Raw genomic sequence first — 19,952 nt, forward strand, 5'->3', positions numbered from 1 at the left:
TTTTACGTCTATAGAATGGATAGGTGATATTAATTACGTCGATAGAATTTGAGAGTCGAAACCAAATAACGTCGAAGTAAAATGGATCTAAATTTCAGTACCACAGATTTTAATTTCGCACTGTTTCCGCTGGGGCGCTGGTTATATACGAACAAACTTGAGCATTAAAACAAATTGTGAAAAATATGGCACAAGCAATCGAATCGAATAATAAGTTCATTTGAGTTTTATTTAGCCTCTAAGTAGAATATCATCTTCAAAGTTCAAATAGAGCAAATATTATAATGAGTGCATATGCATTGCATTATACACAAGTTAGTGGCTACTATTTTCGGATAAGTAGCAAACATGGTTTGTGTGCATTGTCGAGTGTCGTTCCTATGTTAGGGCTGTGCACTGTGTCTACTCACTGCGATGCTTGATCCTCGTCTTGAGCGGGCGGCGCGCGAGCGGCGACGCGCGGCGCTCGATGACGCGCGCCTTGAGCCGCACCTTCAGCATGTTGGGCTCCGACGCTGGCACACACATGCGGTTACACTAGCTACCACACACACACGCACACTCGCGCCGAGACAAAGGGATCAACCACTTTTTGTGGAACAACTACTGTTCATAAGATTCACCACACAAATTACACGCTCGACGAGCAAACTCCTTACAGAGTATGCATTCCAATTTGTTCGAATGCCCTTAAAAAGGTCGAACTAGCGGAGATCTGGCATAGATTATGAACTCTTTAAACGTTAAAAATAAAATTTCATTTTGCCAACAATATGGGTAACTCTCTGTTGAAATTTTTACCGAGTCATAAATTGCGCATAAGACAGATTTTTTGATATTTTTAAAATTGGTTAATCCCTTTATCTTTATGCTTTTGATTATATTCGGCGCACATTTGTTAATTCAACTATATTATATTACATATTATGACGTCAGCCACTCGTCAAAACAATACTCATACATTCATCATGCTTCGCTCTTAATAATTCTGAGCGCTTATATATTAATTATTATCAGTTTTGAAAAATATCTAGTTAGTAATCTGCTGTAACAGCAGCCAAAGTTAATTTGATATATTAGAGAAACATTTCACTCAATTCACTAATTATTTTCTGCGAGGTATAGAAAAACAATCAGACGCACTTTATATGCTCAGAGCTGTTATCAACAAAATCGTAAATCTCGAACGAGGAGATCCAAAAAGATCCCCTTTATAGGCATAAGGCTTAACTGAGTAGGTTCTTGCGGAATTGGAGCGGTGCGGGAGGCGTGTGATGACGTGACTTTCGTCCTTTCCACATCGCTCCACTACCGCAGGAGCATACTCAGTTATTCGCTATGCCTATAACATCTCGGTGATAATCCTAGTTTAGACGATTCCGGTAAATGACAGCTCCTATAACGATTTCTCATATGCAGTAGCCGGCAGAAAACCAACCATACATCAACCTATGGAAAGAGATTTTGGCTTCGTAGAGCGTTGTCTCTGTCATTCATACCTACGTGACGTTTTGTCGGTCTCATAGACAGAGACCACTATTTCTTTCCAAATATCGATGTATAATATTTCCTACCTCGAATTAAGAAGTTAGTCCACTCAAAGATAACAACATTATCACAATTCAATTAGAAGTTATTTCACACTTTGAATGGTACATACCTGTTTTTCTGAGAGGGAAGTCAGCGGGCGAGGGTTGCGGGGGGGCGGCGTTGAGTGTGAGCGGGAGGGGCGCGGTGAGGCGGTACGGGTGCGCCGTGGCCGTCGCGCCCGTTGACGTTATCGACTCCCCTGATGACGATTTGACTATACCCCTTTGAGACAGAAGACAAGCAATCATGAAAATAGGATCACCATAATCTACATTCTTAAAAGCGGTGATACCTTATTGGTTAACACGTCGTCAGTCAGTCAGGAGTTTAGAGTTCGATCCTGCACAAATGCTCACAACTCAGAAGGTTGAGGTATGTGCCCGGCTTAACTTTTCTGAGTTGAGTGCATTTTAAGCAAATAAATATCACTTGGTTTAATGGTAAAATGCGTTGAGGAAACCTGCATGCTTCGTCTCCATAATGTTTTCAAAGATGTTTAAATAAATAGCGACTCTTGTAACGACGTAATAAAGTGCAATTCAAGTAAAATTAAATAAACGCCTCTATTCCTATCGCGTCGCTATTCACTAACTTCATTATTGCTTTTGACTAGGCATGTTTGTCATGACTATCTTAAATTAAAAAACCGGCCAAGACAACAAAGTGATCCTATTAGGATTTCTTTTTTCTTTTGAGGTAGGGAACCCTAAAAATGTATATTTAAAAGTATGTATTGGCAAAATGAAGGGAACATACCAATTTCTGTAGGGTGAATTGTTTACTGTTCCGTTTGCATTTGCTGCCGCTTGTTTCTTCTTTAGGAACTCCTGAAATTCAATTTGAATTTTTGAGCAATGGTATTCGAAGTATTGTTCTCTGAATTCTCCTGCATCGCTGAGGGTCTTTTGATCCTGTTGTGAATTATATAAGTATGGGTTTTATGGGGACAATTATAAGTTCATAATGCTTTAACTGTTACAAAGTTATGAGTTCTCTCGTATGGCCAGGCCCCTAGCTGAGCTTAGATTTGTCTGGCCATGGCGCATTTGTGCTATCCCAAGTCCAAAGTATATAGTGCTCTTAAGTGCTCTTGACTGTATCACATTTATAACAATAAATAACAAATAACTTTACGAACAAGCTTTAATTCTATAAACCCTACATCTTCTAAAAAAAGTATGGCTTGGCCATTTAATATTCGTGGAATTTTTAAATTCAAATTCAAATTCAAATTCAAATTATTTTTATTCAATTAAACTTTTACAAGTGCTTTTGAATCGTCAAAATAATCTACCACTGGTTCGGAATGCTGTTCCTACCGAGAAGAACCAGCAAGAAACTCGGCGGTTGCTCTTTTCAAATGTACAATTTACAATAATATGCCATACTGTATACAAGCAATTGCAACGCCGTATATTGCTGGAGCGAATCAAATCCAAGCTTTTTTGTCATTTACATAATCTTCGATTGTATAATAAGCTTTTTCCAGGAGCATACTTTTAATAGATTTTTTAAACTTGTGTAAAGGCAAGTCTAAAATTGATTGTGGAATTTTATTATAAAATATTACACTCATTCCCACAAACGATTTTCCCACTTTCCTGAGGCGGAGCGTAGGATATGCGAGCCTATTACGGTTTCTAGTTTGCCGGTCGTGGAAATCACCGATTTTTTTGTAACTATGAATGTTTTGTCGTACAAAAATTATATTAGCGTAAATATATTGAGAAGCTACTGTAAGAATACCTATTTCCTTAAATTTCTCTCGTAGGGAATCGCGCGGTTTTAAATTATAGATTGCGCGTATTGCCCTTTTTTGTAATACGAAATTTTTTCCAATATCTGCCGCTTTACCCCATAGTAAGATTCCGTAAGACATAATACTGTGAAAATAGGCAAAATATACAATTTTTGCAGTTTCCACATCAGTTATCTGTCGAATCTTTCTAACAGCGTAAGCAGCAGAGCTGAGTTTACCAGCAAGTGTTGATATATGGGCGTTCCATTGAAGCTTTGCATCTAAAGTTATCCCTAGGAACACGGTAGTTTCTTCTACTTTCAACATATCATTATTTATCATTAAATTAAAATCATTTGCCGTCTTAGTATTGGGCAATGCGAATTCGACACACTTAGTTTTCTTTGCATTTAAAAGCAAATTATTAACAGTAAACCAATGAGTAACCTGCGATATGGTTCTATTTACATCGTCAAAATTATTATAATTTCTATCGACTTTAAAAATCAAAGACGTATCATCAGCAAATAGTACAATATCGCAATCATTTTGGACGAAATATGGTAAATCGTTTATATATACCAAAAACATGAAGGGACCTAAGATAGAGCCTTGTGGAACACCCATTAGTGAGGCTGATCCGGATGACTTCACATCATTTACACATACAGTTTGTATACGATCACTGAGGTAGGACGCAATGAGACTAAGCGCAGAGTCTTTGATTCCATAGTGGTTCAATTTAGCCAAGAGAGTCTCATGCGAAACGCAATCGAATGCTTTAGACAAATCACAGAAAATTCCAATAGCATTCTGTGAGTTCTCCCATGCATCGAATATATGCTTTAAAAGCATTGCGCCCGCATCGATTGTTGATCGACCTTTAGTAAAACCATACTGCTCCGAATGAAGTAATTTATTCAGATTAAAGTGCTGGAGCAGTTGGTTGAGCATAATTTTTTCAAATATCTTGCTAAAAGTCGGTAAAATTGAAATTGGCCTGTAATTATTTGGGTCAGTTTTACTACCCGATTTAAAAAGAGGAATTAATTTACTGTATTTCATAAGATCTGGAAAGGATCCTGAATCTACGGACTCATTAAAGATCAGAGCAAGATATGGAGCAACAATATCAATAATATTGCTGATTACTTTTACTGAAATTCCCCATAGGTCTCCGGTTTTTTTGTACTGTAGCGATTTGAATACTTTAACAATATCATATGGGGTAACGTGTTCAAATTTAAATAATACACTGCACTCAGAAACATTGCTCCTTAGAAGAGTGTAGGCTTCCGTTGGCGACGAGTTAAGGGAACTGGTAGTGGTAACTGGAATGTTTCGAAAAAAGTCCTCAAATACGTTTGCTATTTCTAAGTCGGAGTCAGTAATATGGTTGTTAATTTTAAGTTCCAATTTATTATTTTCCACTTTACGTTTCCCAGTTTCATCTGTGATGATAGCCCAAGCTGCTTTGATTTTATTATCAGAATTAATAATTTTCTGTTTTATGTAAATTGACTTAGCTTGTATGCAAACATTTCTAAATAATTTTGAATAATTTCTTACATACTGAACAAATGTTGGAGTATAATTATATTGCTTTTCTGCATACAAGTCAAACAGCTTGTTCCTACTTTTATAAATGCCAGCAGTAGCCCACTCACTAAATTTAAGATTTTTAAACAATCTTTTTTCTATGACTTTAAAAATACAATTAAATTGGGAGTTTATACAGCTAAAAAAAGCTTTATAGAGTTCATCCGGACCACCCTGTGTAAGGTCAATTGTAGGTAAAGTAGATAAAATATTGAGTTTGAATTGCCTTACTTTTTTGGTGGTGACTGGCCTATACTTTATAACTTTTGTTATATTTTGTTGAGAGCTGGGAACAGATATCATTTGTCCACAGTGGTCGGATCTAAGAGTGGTGATAATGGATTTTTTAACAATTTTACAATCACCAAAAATGTTATCAATACAAGTAGCTGAAGTTGCAGTTACACGTGTGGGCTCAACAAAAATGTTTTCTAAATTAAAACTTTTAAATAAGTTAAGTAATCTGTCTGTAAAGGAGGTGTGAAGTAAAATATCAATATTAAAGTCTCCACAAATCAATATTTTTTTTGATGACCTACATATCCGCCTCAGTGCCTCCTCCATGACGTCCTCAAACAGAGAAAAGTCACCCGAAGGAGGTCGGTATGCGCAAACTATAATATATCGCTCCAGCTCAACACAGGACAGCTCAATAGTGCGTGCGTGTCAATAGTGTTTATCTGCTATACATACATTTAAGCCCGGAATAACTTGTGCGTAATCACGAAATATAATACAAATTAGTAACTGTCGCACAAACTATTCCTTATGACCTTAAAATATGTTATGTTATGTAATAGTTTCACGAACATCAAAGTTAAGAGTTCGACAACGGGCACTAGCAGATTATGTGCATCGGAGTGTTGTAGTGCCTCTTCATACTTGCCAAACACCGAACCCTTGTAAAAACTGTTTAGGTAACACCTCACGGCTCACCTGTAATTTCTGTTTGACCTGCGTGGACGCGTTCGCACTGGGCTCGTGCTTATCCTTCTTCCGCAGCAGCTCCACGCGGTCCCTCTCGTGCCTCTCGCGGGCCTCCCTCGCCTCCCGGGCCTCTCTCGCCTCCCGCAGCGCCGCCTCTTCCATCGCTTTCTGTTGTTCCCATAACTGAAATAAAAGTAAACCAATACCTTTACATCGCATACTAAGGTACTGGAATGGGTCAAGAAAGAAGGAACTCATGTCCACCATCATGCGAAGGAAGCTCGCTTTCTTTGGACTTTACAGAGACGAGCCCAATTCTCATTCCCAGACTAAATTTTATTTTTTAATTTCTTTGCGCAATAGGCAAACAGTCGTGACTGGTACCTAAATAAGTCACCACGTTTGACAGTTCTAAATTAAATTAGGTTGGTCTTCCTTTTCTTATTACTAAGAAAAAGATGCGAATACCCTAAAATTAAGTTACGCTCAGATTCCATACCACCATACCATTATTTTCTTAAGCTTCTTGATTAGGTAAATATCCAAAATAAACACCCCAGTTTTATCCAGGATTCAAAGCGATTCTTTGTATATTCACTTCACACACAGTAGCTGTGATAACTGTGTCAATGGATATGCTAATGCAAAATACAGTCAGTGTTAATTAAGAGAAAATTACACCAATTTACTATAGTAAATGAAACGTTAGAATCATTGGCCCTTGCACAATATTATTCTGTAAAGACTGATTCAAAATAAAATGAAAAAACCCCTTGGGTAGGTACTTTATTTAGGTAATGGATTACCTACCCATGATTATGTCGATATCATTTGTACAACTTTCGTATCTTTTAATCAATACTTTAATGATGATGTCAGTGATTATTATCAACTAGATGTAATTCGATTTCATTATCAACTACTGAATATATTGGTAGCCAAATCGCAACATCTAAATATATAAAAGGAATAACTGATTGACAGACTGATCTATTAACGCATAGCTGACTGACTGACTGATTATTATCAAAGCATAGGTCAAACTACTGGACAGCTGGGGCTGTTTGACATGCAGATAGCTATTATTACGTAGACATCCGCTCAGCAAGTTTTTTTGAAAATTCAACCCCTCAGGAGGTAAAAAATAGGGATTTGAAATTTGTGTGGTCCACGCAAACGAAGTTGCGGGCATAAATTAGTGTTAAAATAAGATTTACAAGGAACCAAAAGCATAATTTGCTATAATCCGCCAACCAACGAAATCTGTATGGTGCAACATGCAGCATGCGACATGCACCGCCCGCCCTCCCACTGATAAACATGCAGGAAAAGCCAGCCACCAAGCAAGCCACACGCACCACCACCACGCAGCACCACACAAATCCCAACACCACTCCGGAGCATGCTCAGGAGATGTAGACCTTACAATGCCTAATTGCAAAGTCAATTAAGCATTGTAAGTCAACAACACAGACAAGAGCAGGCAATTAGCAAAGAATTTGCTAATTGCCTGCTCTGGTCTGTGTGGTGCTGGGTAGTGGTGGTGCGTGTGGCTTGCTTGGTGGCTGGCTTTTCCTGCAGTTTATCAGTGGGAGGGCGGGCGGTGCATGTCGCATGCTGCATGTTGCACCATACAGATTTCGTTGGTTGGCGGATTATAGCAAATTAAGCTTTTGGTTCCTTGTATGATGTCATGGACTTCCGCAAAGTAACGCCTGCTTCTATAATACATTTAAAATAAGATTTTTTGGCATTTCTTAAATTAAAAAGCTATACGATGCGTCACAAGTCACAGATTTACGCCATTAAACACTATTTAAATGATACAAAAATTTGGATACTGTCCACATACCACGCATAAATTCTTATGTTTAAACGGATATTTCCTTGAAAAACGTGAATCATTAGGTGATAAATGATATTACTAATAATAAAATAGTTTTGGAAAGTGATATAATAGAAAGTACCTATTAGTATACTTCTGGTGGATTAAATTCTGCTCCTATCAACCTCGTTTTATACCTAACGAGATTCATAATAATGTTATTAATAAAATGAATACTAGCTTTAACTTTAACTCTTCAGCATTCTAAATTACTCATAAAACCCATTTCTTTTTCAGTCGCAATTTCCATATACATACGTGCATATAAGATTCATAATACTCATAGTAAAACAAGTCAAAACCAAACAAGGTAGAGATTATAAGTATTGTTGTTCAGACCAACCGCAACGCGCAGTGAGCTGAGTGCCTTTGAAAAAGGACCCGGCTGTGTTCGAAACTAATCTGGCATACATCTACTAAATACGTGAGTCTAGCCGTGACAATCTATTCTATGGAAATCACTCACGATAGTTTAAAGTTTTAAACGTTAAAGGCAGAGATTTCTGAGATAGAGAGAGGTATCTGCAATAAAAATTTCTAATGAAGACACCTCTTACAATTAACCAAATGTCTTCCTATCTTAAACCGTGTCATCGCGCTTAGCATTTTTCCCATCCGCTAATTGGGGTCACGCTAGGTTAACACGGTCGGCGGAGCGCATTATGAGTGATGTAATGCAGAATACGTGCTAGGCCATTCACGTCTATTTATACCCGGCGTGACATCCACGGCGACGCCCGCGCCGCGACCCGCGACTCGCGCCAACGACAAACGTCGCATGGAATGTTATTGTGCTATTATTATTATCTGCCGTTGAAATATTGGATTATTTAAAGTCCATCGGTATATAATAATAGTAGACAGATCTATAATTCTATACTCTAATAATAAAAATCAGCTCTATAGGTTTGTAATGTAAAGAGTTATTTAAACGATAAGAAAGCCTGGGAATGAGTTGCGTTACAGCTTTGATAATTCTAATAAGGTAAGTGCATAGAGATATTATTAAGTGATTTTGTGAAGTGGTGATAATACAAACATCTGTAACATCATATAACATATCATATCATCTGTCATGAGTTTATGTCATTTTATAAATTTTTTGATTTTGGAAAATTCTACGAAATCTAAATCCATGCGGGTGAATTCTTGTGAAAAGCTATTAAAGTATAGAAATAGTCAATGACGTTAGTAGATTAAATACAGGAAGTAAGATAACCTAATTATAAGTAGGTACCTATTTTATCAAGTCTAATTTATATTGAGTCGTAAATGTTGACACAGCTTAATTATATCGAGTGAGCTGCACTGGTGGGCATTTTGGAATTTTCCATCGACGATGCACTTTATCTGAAAAATACGTTGCACGTTTCTTTGCCAATCCACGCTGGGCCAGCGTAGCAGACTATGGCCTAAAGGCATTTTGGATAGAGACCCGTGTTCAGTAGTGCGCCGGCGATGCACAATGAGTTGATCATGATGTAGATCTAGGCACTGTATTGGGTCAACGTTGCTTAACCAGCACAATCGACTGGTACCACACATCCCACATAACTTTTCGTTTAAAGCTCAAGATTGATTTGAACCAAATCACCTTTAAATGCTGTCGAATCTGCTGCTGGTGCTGCTCAGCCAGCTGCTGCCTCTGCTGCTGGAAGTGCTGCAACAAGATCTCCTGTTGCAACTGTTGCTGCTTCTTCAGCTGTAACGTAAAGCGTCACGTCAAACATCCTAGTAGCGCTTTACTAATGGTCCAAGATCCCACTACCGCCAGACCTTCCTTATGTTCTGAGAAACAAAATGTGTGGGATAGAGTAATGCTAGTGTGTATCTTTAATGAACGCATATATTTTGCTATCTTGTAACTCAGGTCAATTTAAATATATCAGTTGCTAAAGGCACGTAAAAACATTACTCACTTTTCTTAATGTCTGAGTGCTGATTTTTATGTATATTTCCTGAGTGTCATAACATAAAAATTACGACTCAAACTATAAGTAAGACAAACTATGTTATTTTTTGCGAGCTTTAAAGCGTCTGGCGGAAATTACCGCCAACAGGAAGTGTCTGGCAGTATAGAATATTAATTATTTATTAACAATATTCTGTAAATCATCCATGAAAATCAGCAATCAGACTTAAAGAAAAATGAGTATATGTTTTGGATCATTCAGTAGATGATCGTTGATACCTGTAAGTTGGCCCACGGCAATTTAAAACAAAATTTTAAATTAGCATATACGCATACGTTAATAGTACATACTAGCACTACTCTATCCCACATATTTTGTTTCTCAGAGAATAAGGAAGGTCTGGCGGCAGTGGGATCCTGCTCTATAAGTGTCTACTCAAACAAAACTTTGGGTCGAATTTTCAATCGCCAAGTAATCTGATAAGAATCGCTAATGGTACAGCTCCCCTATCGGGATTCAGCAAATTATTCAAGTTCGTTCGAATATATTATGTGGTAACACCCTTACATTACAACTGTATATAAATGTGTGGTGTGTAATAAGCACATCTACGATACGATTCTATATATTGTTAGTCTCTACATTTCGTTTGTCAAAGACAATAGGCAACTCTAGGCTATCTATTATTATCTATTATAGATTTGACGAACGACAATTGCCATGCGATGTTATCAAACAATAGCAGCTTCTCTACAGGAGTCTCAGATTAATATCTAATCCGTTAATAATACTGACAATACTCGTAAAGATCAAACTGTGCTGGGTTTATCAACACTTGACCGCTTTTTATTTTTCTCCGGAGATACGGAACCCTAAAACGGGTCTGGTATGCTCCTTTTTTTCGCCATGTAGCGGAAATATTGTTAAATAGTGTACAGTCCACTTCCGGTGTGAGCACTAAACAGTAGATGAGCGATAGCTACATGAATGAATTGTTGTTGGAAGGGCAGCGGCCAAATGGACTGTAGCCAAATCTCTACCTACGGCTTTTATATGCCAGAAATTAATTAAATAACACATAACAAAATTTTATTTTTCTCTCAATTTTATTTAATAATAGCTTTTTTGCGACTTCGGTCACGGTATAATTTATAGCCTAAAGTCTATAGGTTTATAGGCTATAAATTATAGTCCTATAGTCTTAAGGCCTGTAGCCTATAACATAATCTATCAGTGAAAGAATTTTCTCTACATCTAAACTTACTACGTAGCTCTTAATATTAGCACTAGTACAGATATGTAGAAAATATTACAATTAAGAATTTTATTTCTGCCCGATGTAAATACAGTTTGTGTAATGTATTCTCTGTCAGATTAGATGTATTTGTTTTAAATATAAAATATAAATATTGTATGTTTATAAGCAATACCTAATAATTGTATTTATTGAAATAAAACATAAAAAAGCAATAGAAGTGCAAAACATTTACAACAATATTGAATGTGATTAAAATACCTAAAGCACAAATCGTCAAATTAGCATCACACACTTATGTCACACACAGATTTAGTTCAAAAATAACATTAAAACGGGTGTCATATTCAAACAAAGACAAAGTGTTATGTAAAAAGGAAGAAATTATCAGAATAGGAAATAAAATGTCTTATCAGAGAGATAGGACGAATGTTTTGGATGATGCCGAAACTATAAATACTGATTATGGAACATTACGAAAATCGTCAGAAACTATTAAAAGATTTAGATAAAAAAAGAAAGAAACTGGCAATTTAAAACAAAATTTTAAAAAATTACAAAGGCGTAATAAAGACTGCAGTGAATACTGGCGTCGGTTCTAATGTCTTTCTATAAAGTAAACTTAGAGTATCTGCATCATTTCTTTTAATATTAAGTAAAAAAAAAAGAACGGGAAATGACTATAAATTAAAAACTTAAAAGTTTAGTTCTACTGCGATGCTAAAGACTGGCACCTAAAGTCACGAGGTTTGACAGTTAATTTATTAAAATAAGTTTTTCTGTCTTTTTCTTATTACTTTGGTAAGAAAAAGATGCGAATACTCTAACATTTAGTTGCCACAGAGTCTATTCTTTTCTTATTACGTTGGTAAGAAAAAGATGCCAATACTGTAAAATTTAGTAGCTATCTGAATCAGTACCACAGAAAACTGACCTAAGTGTAGTAATACGGAGCAAGAAAGTAACATTGTAACTAGTACACAACCGTTTCGAGCTGCTAAATAAAACTTTCAGTAATAAATCAATCACCATTCTATTAGCAGTGTTTGCCACATGGCACATACTACATTTATTGTCAAACCAGTTAATTTAGAAAACGACGTGGAGCTCGCGAGTCTATCATTAAAACTTGCTTTATATAGCTCATGGTGTCTTGCCAAGATTTGAAATTACTCTCATTGTATTAAAATTACGAGATGAATATTCTTGGATCACTGCGCGGGAAGTTAACAAGTTAAAATAAATGAATGAAGTTAATTCATTGAACTAAAATTGCGCATTTTGCACCTATTGCACTTTTTGAATAGGTACTTAAGAAACTACAACACAAGCTACTAATGTATTATCGACACATGTTAATCTTGCTGCAACAATATAAGCTATCAAACTAACAACAAATTCTAAGACATCTAATCATCTGATTATCATTTATCACATTTTAAATATGGTCTTTCCGTCACTGGCTCCATACAACATAATAGGTATAGAGCAAGATCTCACTGCTGCCAGACCTTCCTTATTTTCTGAGAAACAAAAAGTGTGGGATAGAGTAGTGCTAGGTTGCACTAATAATGTACGCATATCTGCTAGCTTGTACAATTTATACGTATCAGCTACTAAAAATACCTATTTAAAAAATTTACTCACTTTTCTAAAAGTCTGACTGCTGATGCTTATGTATGTTTTACGGAATATTGTTAATAATTGATATTGACGACGGTTATTTTCGCCAGACGCTTTAAAGCTTGCAAAAATAACATAGTTTATCTTACTTATAGTCTGGGTCGTAATTTTTATATTATGATACTCGAGGAAATATCCATAAAAATCAGCACTCAGACATTAAGAAAAGAGAGTAATGTTTTTACGTGCCTTTAGCAACTGATATGTTTAAATTGACCCGAGGTACAATACAAAACTAGCAAATATGTGTATATTAAAATATTAAAAGTAGGTACACATTAGAACTACTCTATCCCACATATTTTGTTTATCAGAAAATAAGGAACGTCTGGCGGCAGTGGGATCTTGGACCAATAGTTTGGTTCTCATTTGAATATTAACCTAACGAACTCTATTTTGTTAGTTTGATTGGTTAGTTTTCAAATACATTTTAGTTTTCAAACGTACTACGAATAAACCCCTCTTCTGCGCTAGTTGTATGACATTCTATAATTTGTAATGTTCCAGAATAGCAATAATTAATTTGAGAATTCGTTGAATTTGACACGGGCTCTTATGTATAAAGCGTAATTTTTGAAAACAGACACGCCATATTTTCCCAATATGTGTCAACTGCTACGTCAAAAGTAAGGTTTACCAAAGGTTAAGGTTATAGCTCATTTACACACAACACTTACACTTTGCAATTGTATGTTATCACTATAAAACGTATATACAGAGTACGACTTTAAGCTCATATTTGAATGTTTACTCCTTTACCGTGCGGGAGCTGTGTCGTGTAAATGAGCTACGACCTTTGCCGCACTAAACCGTGCTTTTGACATGGCAGTTGAGACATAAGTTGAAATCTATAGAGCGCACTTTCACTTTGCTTAGACTTAAGTTTCAGTTGGAACGAGACAGATTAATGCCAGCGGTATAAAGCTGTCTCATTTTAACTGTGTCTTAAGTCTGAGCAAAGTCAAAGTGCGCTCTATAGATCTTAGCCATAGAATTAATATGGCGAATCCTTTCCCAATATTGACGCACTATGTACGCGTATTCGGGCGTATGTATAGTAAAGGACTCACTTGCATCAGGAAATTATTGTCTAAAGACTGTTTCGCCCTCTCGGCGATATGGTTCTTTCTCGGGCTCTGACTCTGACAAGGAGAGGAAACACATCAAGATATACCACTTGCCGACTTACCACACCATGAGTAGCCATTGGAGTCCACATGATGCTCGAATCTTCGTCCGCGTGGATCTAGGGTATTTAAAATCCCGTGGGAGCTATATGATTTTCCGAGATAAAAAGTAGCCTATGTCACTCTCCGCGTCACTCTTTAATCATGCTACATCGGACCAAAGGATTGACCTGATTTTACACATGGATATAGTTGAAGACTTGGAGAGTGACATAGGCTACTTTTTATTCCGGAAAACCAAAGAGTTCCCACGGGATTTTTGAAAATCTAAATCCACGCGAACAAAGTCACGGGCATCGGCTAGTTTATAACATGGATAGTATTTTGGCTAATTCACAAAGTAACCCTTTTTGCCGCACGAAAATATTTTTGCAAACAACGGTATCGTTGAAATCTTTTGTATTGCACAAAAGATTTCAACTTTCGACGATTCCGTAGTTTTCAAATGAGGATATGAGTTATTGAAACCATTTGTTGCTCCAGATATGTGGATGATGCCCGCCTGCCGTAGCCTTGATATCGGCACAAAACGGCGTGCACAAAGCGGTGCTGTGCCGGCGTCTGCGCATAATATTTCTGGCGTCGCGAACATTATTTTGGTACGGTGGAAAAAAGAAATGGCGGGCGTAGGAATGCGTGCGCGCCGGGAATAGCCGCGCGGACGGATGTTTTGCGCGGGACTGTGGGCGGTTGACGGCGTAAAAATATATAATTTTCTTTCTTTCTTAACCGACTACGGCGATGCAATACACTGATTTGGTTATAGATTTCGCGAACGTTAATACTTACTTAATCATAAACATCACATCATGAACGACATTAACCCACGAGAAAACTTATGGATCAACTGCACTAAGTATAACTAATATCATGGAAACGGTCGGCTTTGCATTCAGCATTCCACAAGGTAGTGTAATATTTACATTGCTGCATGTTGAAATATATAAGAGGGAAAGCTGACTGACTGACTAATCTATCAACGCACAGCTCAAACTACTAGACGGATCAGGCTGACAGGTATGCAGATAGCTATTATGACGTGGAAAGACGCTCAGAAAAGATTCTTGAAAATTCAATCTCTAAGGAGTTATAATAAATTTTGTGTAGTCAATGCGGACGAAATTGCGGGCATAATCTAGTATATTCATATACATCATCAACCTTTGAGAAAACTTATGCATCTTATATTATCTTGAGGATGTTTAGACACAGCATGATAGATTTGCTTAAATATGTCATATTCATGCGCCATCACCTGGCATAAACAATGGGATCTAACTATCAATAGGATTTTGTTTAATTTTGAAAACTCAAAATTTATGGTGCATTCCGGTGCTCCACATCTCGTTATTTCAAGGAAATAAAGTAGATGTGAGCATTACATCTGACGTGGAAAACGGTTTGGATCCATTCCAGGGATAAATGCACTCTGTTTTGCACGGAATATTGTGAAAGCAATTTTTTTGTTGCAACGTAGTATCCTGTTCTGGCGACTCCGTCAATGTTTTAAGTACTTAATAACTATTATTTCGAGACGGGAAGGCGGCGTAACTTTTACTAACTTTGTAAATTCTGATTATATTATCTCAGAATGGATCTGAAATATAAATATGCATGTGGAAGGAGGAAGACCAAAGAAAAGATAGATGGATTGCGTAAATGAGGAATTTGCATGTAAAAGGGGTGGATAATGCGTTGAAGATAACAGATGAAAATGGAAGAAGAAGATTGAATGTTATGCCGACTTCACATAGCGTGGAATGACAGGAAGAGGAATAAGATCTTAGATTGGATCTGAAACAATGGTGTTGAAGGCACCGGGCCAACGCCTCCCGTCTTCATTTAACAGAACAACTTGTAAAATACAGACAGAACGCCAAACAGCTGCACCGTCGATATTTTTACACATCCAACCGGATATTTGATCCTATCAGCGGCGAGCGATAATGGCCGAATGTTTTCCAATTTGCAATACCGTGCCGCGTTATATTTACGGAGGCCGGATCAACATGCCTTCTAAAATTATCCCCCGGATTATACATGGACGCATGTAAATATACAGTGTATATGTGTGCGGATGGACGGACCACGTTCCGCGTTTTGTGTACATGTGTTCGTATGTATGGCTTTATTTATAACGCATGCTCGGAAATTTTAAAAATATACCGTTCGTTTTTAAAATCGAGAGTCGAGACTGAGCGCGCTGCACTGAGAAAAGGTCAGGGGTTTACGATGACCCTACCACATGGAAAAGAGTTATAGCTGCATCATTGTTAGATGCATTTGACGATTCAAAAGTAGGTACATGTTTACAAGAGTTTAATTGAATCAAAAATATTTGTATTCGTTAACTAAAACGGTACCGGTTATTTTCCAAGTATGTATGTATAAGTTGCACATAAGTTAACATTAATGCCAAACAATGCGAAATATACATCAGGATCTACTAAAGTTGCAAATTTGGATCGTTAAAGTGAGTACTATGAATAGTAATTAATCACCGAATCCTTTTAAAAGATTATGCAGAACGACACTGTTATTGTATTAATAAATTACGTTTACTATCAAATAATAATATGTTTGGCTCCAATAAACTCATAAACGTGTTCGCGTTTTCAGAAGCGACCGATTTCTGAGAAATTGGGTCTTCATTGCTGAAACAGACGACGCGACGGTGAGTTTATTTTCATCATAGTCAATATTAGGCGATAAAAGTTTCAATTTTGAAATCTGCACAATCGGCTCGTGATCCACCGAATACCTGTGTCGTGAACAAATCAGAAATGAGGAGTAGGAGGACCAGAGTAACCGACATACGAGCTGAACTCGTAGCTCAACGGTGTGCCTAGTGGGAGATTTTTAACCTATTCGATCGCGTAAAAGTTACCTGCGTTTTGTATGGAATTGAAACAGCGCCATCTTCTTGTCACTAGATGGCGCTGTTTCAATTCCATACAAAACGCAGGTAACTTTTACGCGATCGAATAGGTTAAAAATCTCCCACTAGGCACACGGGTTGCAAAGCTGAAGAGGCAGTGGGCAGGGCAGTGGGTTTAAAAACTCCATAGACGTTGGAGTCTTGAGGTGCTATAATGGCGACCTCGAATCGGAAAGCGGCGTTGGAAGACTCCCCACTATAGGGCGGACAAAAGACATCAAACCCTTCTCAGTCTAAGAGGAGACCCGTGGTCAGTAGAGAGCCAGCGACGATGAGTTGATGGGGATGAGCGAATATTTAAGTATATTCATGTAGCTGGTAAAAATTTGAATTGATTATTTATTATATGAAATATATTATATAATAAACAAAATATTCAATAATATTATATTTATTGTCTTTTATCCTAAACAATCATATATTCAGTGGTATAGACTCCAAGGCGTACTGCAATTAGTGTGGTATGTAGGTACCTGGTGCACTATGCTTTTCAAATATGTATCTATACGACGAACAAAACTAAATCCCTTAAGTTGCACCAGATTACAGTTACAAGGAAATCCAAAGCGTTTGTATTTAATTTGGATTATCTAAGTAGTTGGTCATAAAAAACTTTATTGGCCTTTTGATAGATTTTGGCACATTTGAAGACATAAAATTATATATACGAGCACGTCGCACGTGCCAGCTGCCAGATACATCGCCAGCGTATATTCCGGCAAAAAAAGTTTTTAAATAAAAATGCGCAGTGAATGAAAATGAGTGTGAGCGTTTTCATAAGCTTAACACAATTTTTAGGGTTCCGTACCTCAAAAGGAAAATCGGAACCCTTATAGGATCACTTTGTTGTCTGTCTGTCTGTCTGAATCTTGAATTCATTTGTTTATTGTTTCCTCGCAAATAATCGAAAAGTACTACACAAATCTCGGCCGAAATAGCAATTAACAGCCTCGTTTAGTTTAAAAGAACTTGGTTAGCGTCTTGCCCTTATTCACTTATCACACAAAATCACTTATCACAATGTTACTCGACGCAAATTGCTTTATATTTGGCCTAGATAGCAATCTTATTTTAGCATCTTCAACTGGCCATGAAATTGAATTATTTGTAGGAAGTCAAAAAAGGGCCCCCGGAAAAAACGCCAAGAGCAAGTACCGAAGAGAGAGTAAGTAGCGCTTGGCTGCAATCAGACAGTAAAAGATGATGCAGCCTAAGACGGAGCGCGCTTGCCTAGAAGTTGCCTATTCAGTCTTGACTTCAAGGTACCCATATTATTAAAAGTGGAAGTGAAAACTGATGCCGAAAGGGCGTTCTATACCCTTGCTCCCATAGAGGTGGAGGGTTGGCCATGAATGTTCTTCGTCGTGACGCATCATCCGTCGTATAGGTATATAATTTGAATAGTATAGTGCGTGTTGCAGTGAGGGTAGTTATAGGCTGGCGGTTGTCCTCACCTGCATGATCTGGTGGTGGAAGCTGGTGTCGGCGGGCAGGTGCGAGGCGTGCGGCGGGGACGGCGTGTGGTGCGGCGACCCCTCCGCACCGCTGGCGCTCTCGTGCGCCATCTCTGTAACAATAAGGAATACATCTAAATATAATAAAGGAAAAGGGGACTAACTGATAGACTGGTCTGTCCATTGCACAGCTCAAACTACTGGACGGATCGGGCGGCATGCAGGTAGTTATTATGACGTAAACATCCGCTAAGAAAGGATTTTTTAAAATTTAACCCCTAAGAGATTAGGGATTTGAAATTTGTGTAGGCGACGTGGACAAAGTCGCGGGCATAAGCTAGTATAAAATATATCTTTCAGTGCATTACCACCAGCACCTGATCCGATGCACTATTGGGCTTGGGTCTTTTCTTAGAAAGGAAAGGGTTTTGTTCATTTTCCACCAAGCTGCACAAGTGTTTCCTTACTGTGTTTTTCATCACCGTTAAAACAAGTGACATTTTATTGCAGTGCAGTGTACCTTCCCAATAAGTCTATTACTTCATAAAATATCTTGAAAACAAAGAAGATCTAAAAAAAATAACAATACAGGGCACTACATTGTCTCTTTCTAATGAGTTCTATAAGAAAATATCATGATAAGAAAAAGGACCTAAAAAAAAGAGACATTTAATAGAAAGGAAAGTAAGCTGAGCTGTAAGCTCGCTGCTCGTCTCTTGGAGAGGGTGACGGACAAATAAATGTGACCTACATTGCCAGGGCGGACGCCGGGGGAGGGAGGGACGGGGCTATTTATAGAACTCTAAATATAGAAGGGGCCTAGATCGTGCCCTTCGCGAATTGTCTTGTCTTTTAATTTATATTTTATCATAGCAAACGACAAAGCCTTACCTTTATCAAAAAAAAAAAAACTTGTAGGAGAACTAATTCCTCTTATGCTACGTCTTTGACTCTGTCACTGTGCACCGTTTTGCCTAAGCAGATTCAACTGAAAAGAGCCGGCCTAACAAACAGACAGACATGAAAGCTATAGTTGATGTTGCATTGTCATCCAGTTTCAAATAGGTATGCTTAAAATTTCAAGCCTCTAGCTGTCTCTCTTCAAGTTAGTTTGAAATAAATTGCAATATTTGTGCAGAACAGACAAAATAAACTAACAAACAAACAGACCGTAAAGAAAGAGAGCTAATAAAACGTTTTATAAAACCGGCCAAGTGCGAGTCAGACTCGCGCACTGAGGGTTCCGTACTCGGGTATTTTTTTCAACATTTTGCACGATAAATCAAAAACTATTATGCGTAAAAAAAATCTGTTTTAGAATGTACAGGTAAAGCCCTTTCATATGATACCCCACTTGGTATAGTTATTTTACTTTGAAAATTGAAACATATTTAATTTTTTTTTAAATGATGTGACCACAAATTCGCGGTTTTCAGATTTATTTCTGTACTTGTGCTATAAGACCTACTTACCTGCCAAATTTCATGATTCTAGGTCAACAGGAAGTACCCTATAGGTTTCTTGACAGACACGACGGACAGACAGACAACAAAGTGATCCTATAAGGGTTCCGTTTTTCCCTTTCACGTACGGAACCCTAAAAAGACTTTCGACCCTCTATTGGTTAACACAAATAATGTTTTGCTTATAACATGATTAAACTGATTTATAAAAAAAAAATATTTTAAGTAGTAAACATGTATAAACACTTGTTTTAATCAAACAATGCCACCCAGGATTCTTAGCTGTTGACAAAAGTGGTCTACGCCGGCCGTCTACGAAC

General features: G+C 37.4%; 1 protein-coding gene across 9 annotated transcripts in view; it reads right to left on the reverse strand.

The window, feature by feature from the left end:
* LOC123872840 (histone deacetylase 4) overlaps positions 1-19,952 on the reverse strand; it is an 87,429-nt gene that overhangs the window by 6,186 nt on the left and 61,291 nt on the right. For 6 of the 9 annotated variants that reach the window (XM_045917412.1, XM_045917415.1, XM_045917413.1 and 3 more), the window contains 7 exons: positions 18,170-18,282; positions 13,661-13,732; positions 9,334-9,441; positions 5,864-6,037; positions 2,347-2,417; positions 1,661-1,812; positions 411-515 (listed from right to left, as the gene is read on the reverse strand). In XM_045917412.1, coding sequence (XP_045773368.1) covers positions 411-515; positions 1,661-1,812; positions 2,347-2,417; positions 5,864-6,037; positions 9,334-9,441; positions 13,661-13,732; positions 18,170-18,282 — 795 coding nt within the window. The remainder of the gene's footprint in view (positions 1-410; positions 516-1,660; positions 1,813-2,346; positions 2,418-5,863; positions 6,038-9,333; positions 9,442-13,660; positions 13,733-18,169; positions 18,283-19,952) is intronic. The other 3 variants (XM_045917417.1, XM_045917420.1, XM_045917419.1) reach the window with 2 other exon arrangements.

The sequence above is a fragment of the Maniola jurtina genome, chromosome 15 (genome assembly GCF_905333055.1).
Source record: "Maniola jurtina chromosome 15, ilManJurt1.1, whole genome shotgun sequence".
NCBI classification, from domain to species: domain Eukaryota; kingdom Metazoa; phylum Arthropoda; class Insecta; order Lepidoptera; family Nymphalidae; genus Maniola; species Maniola jurtina.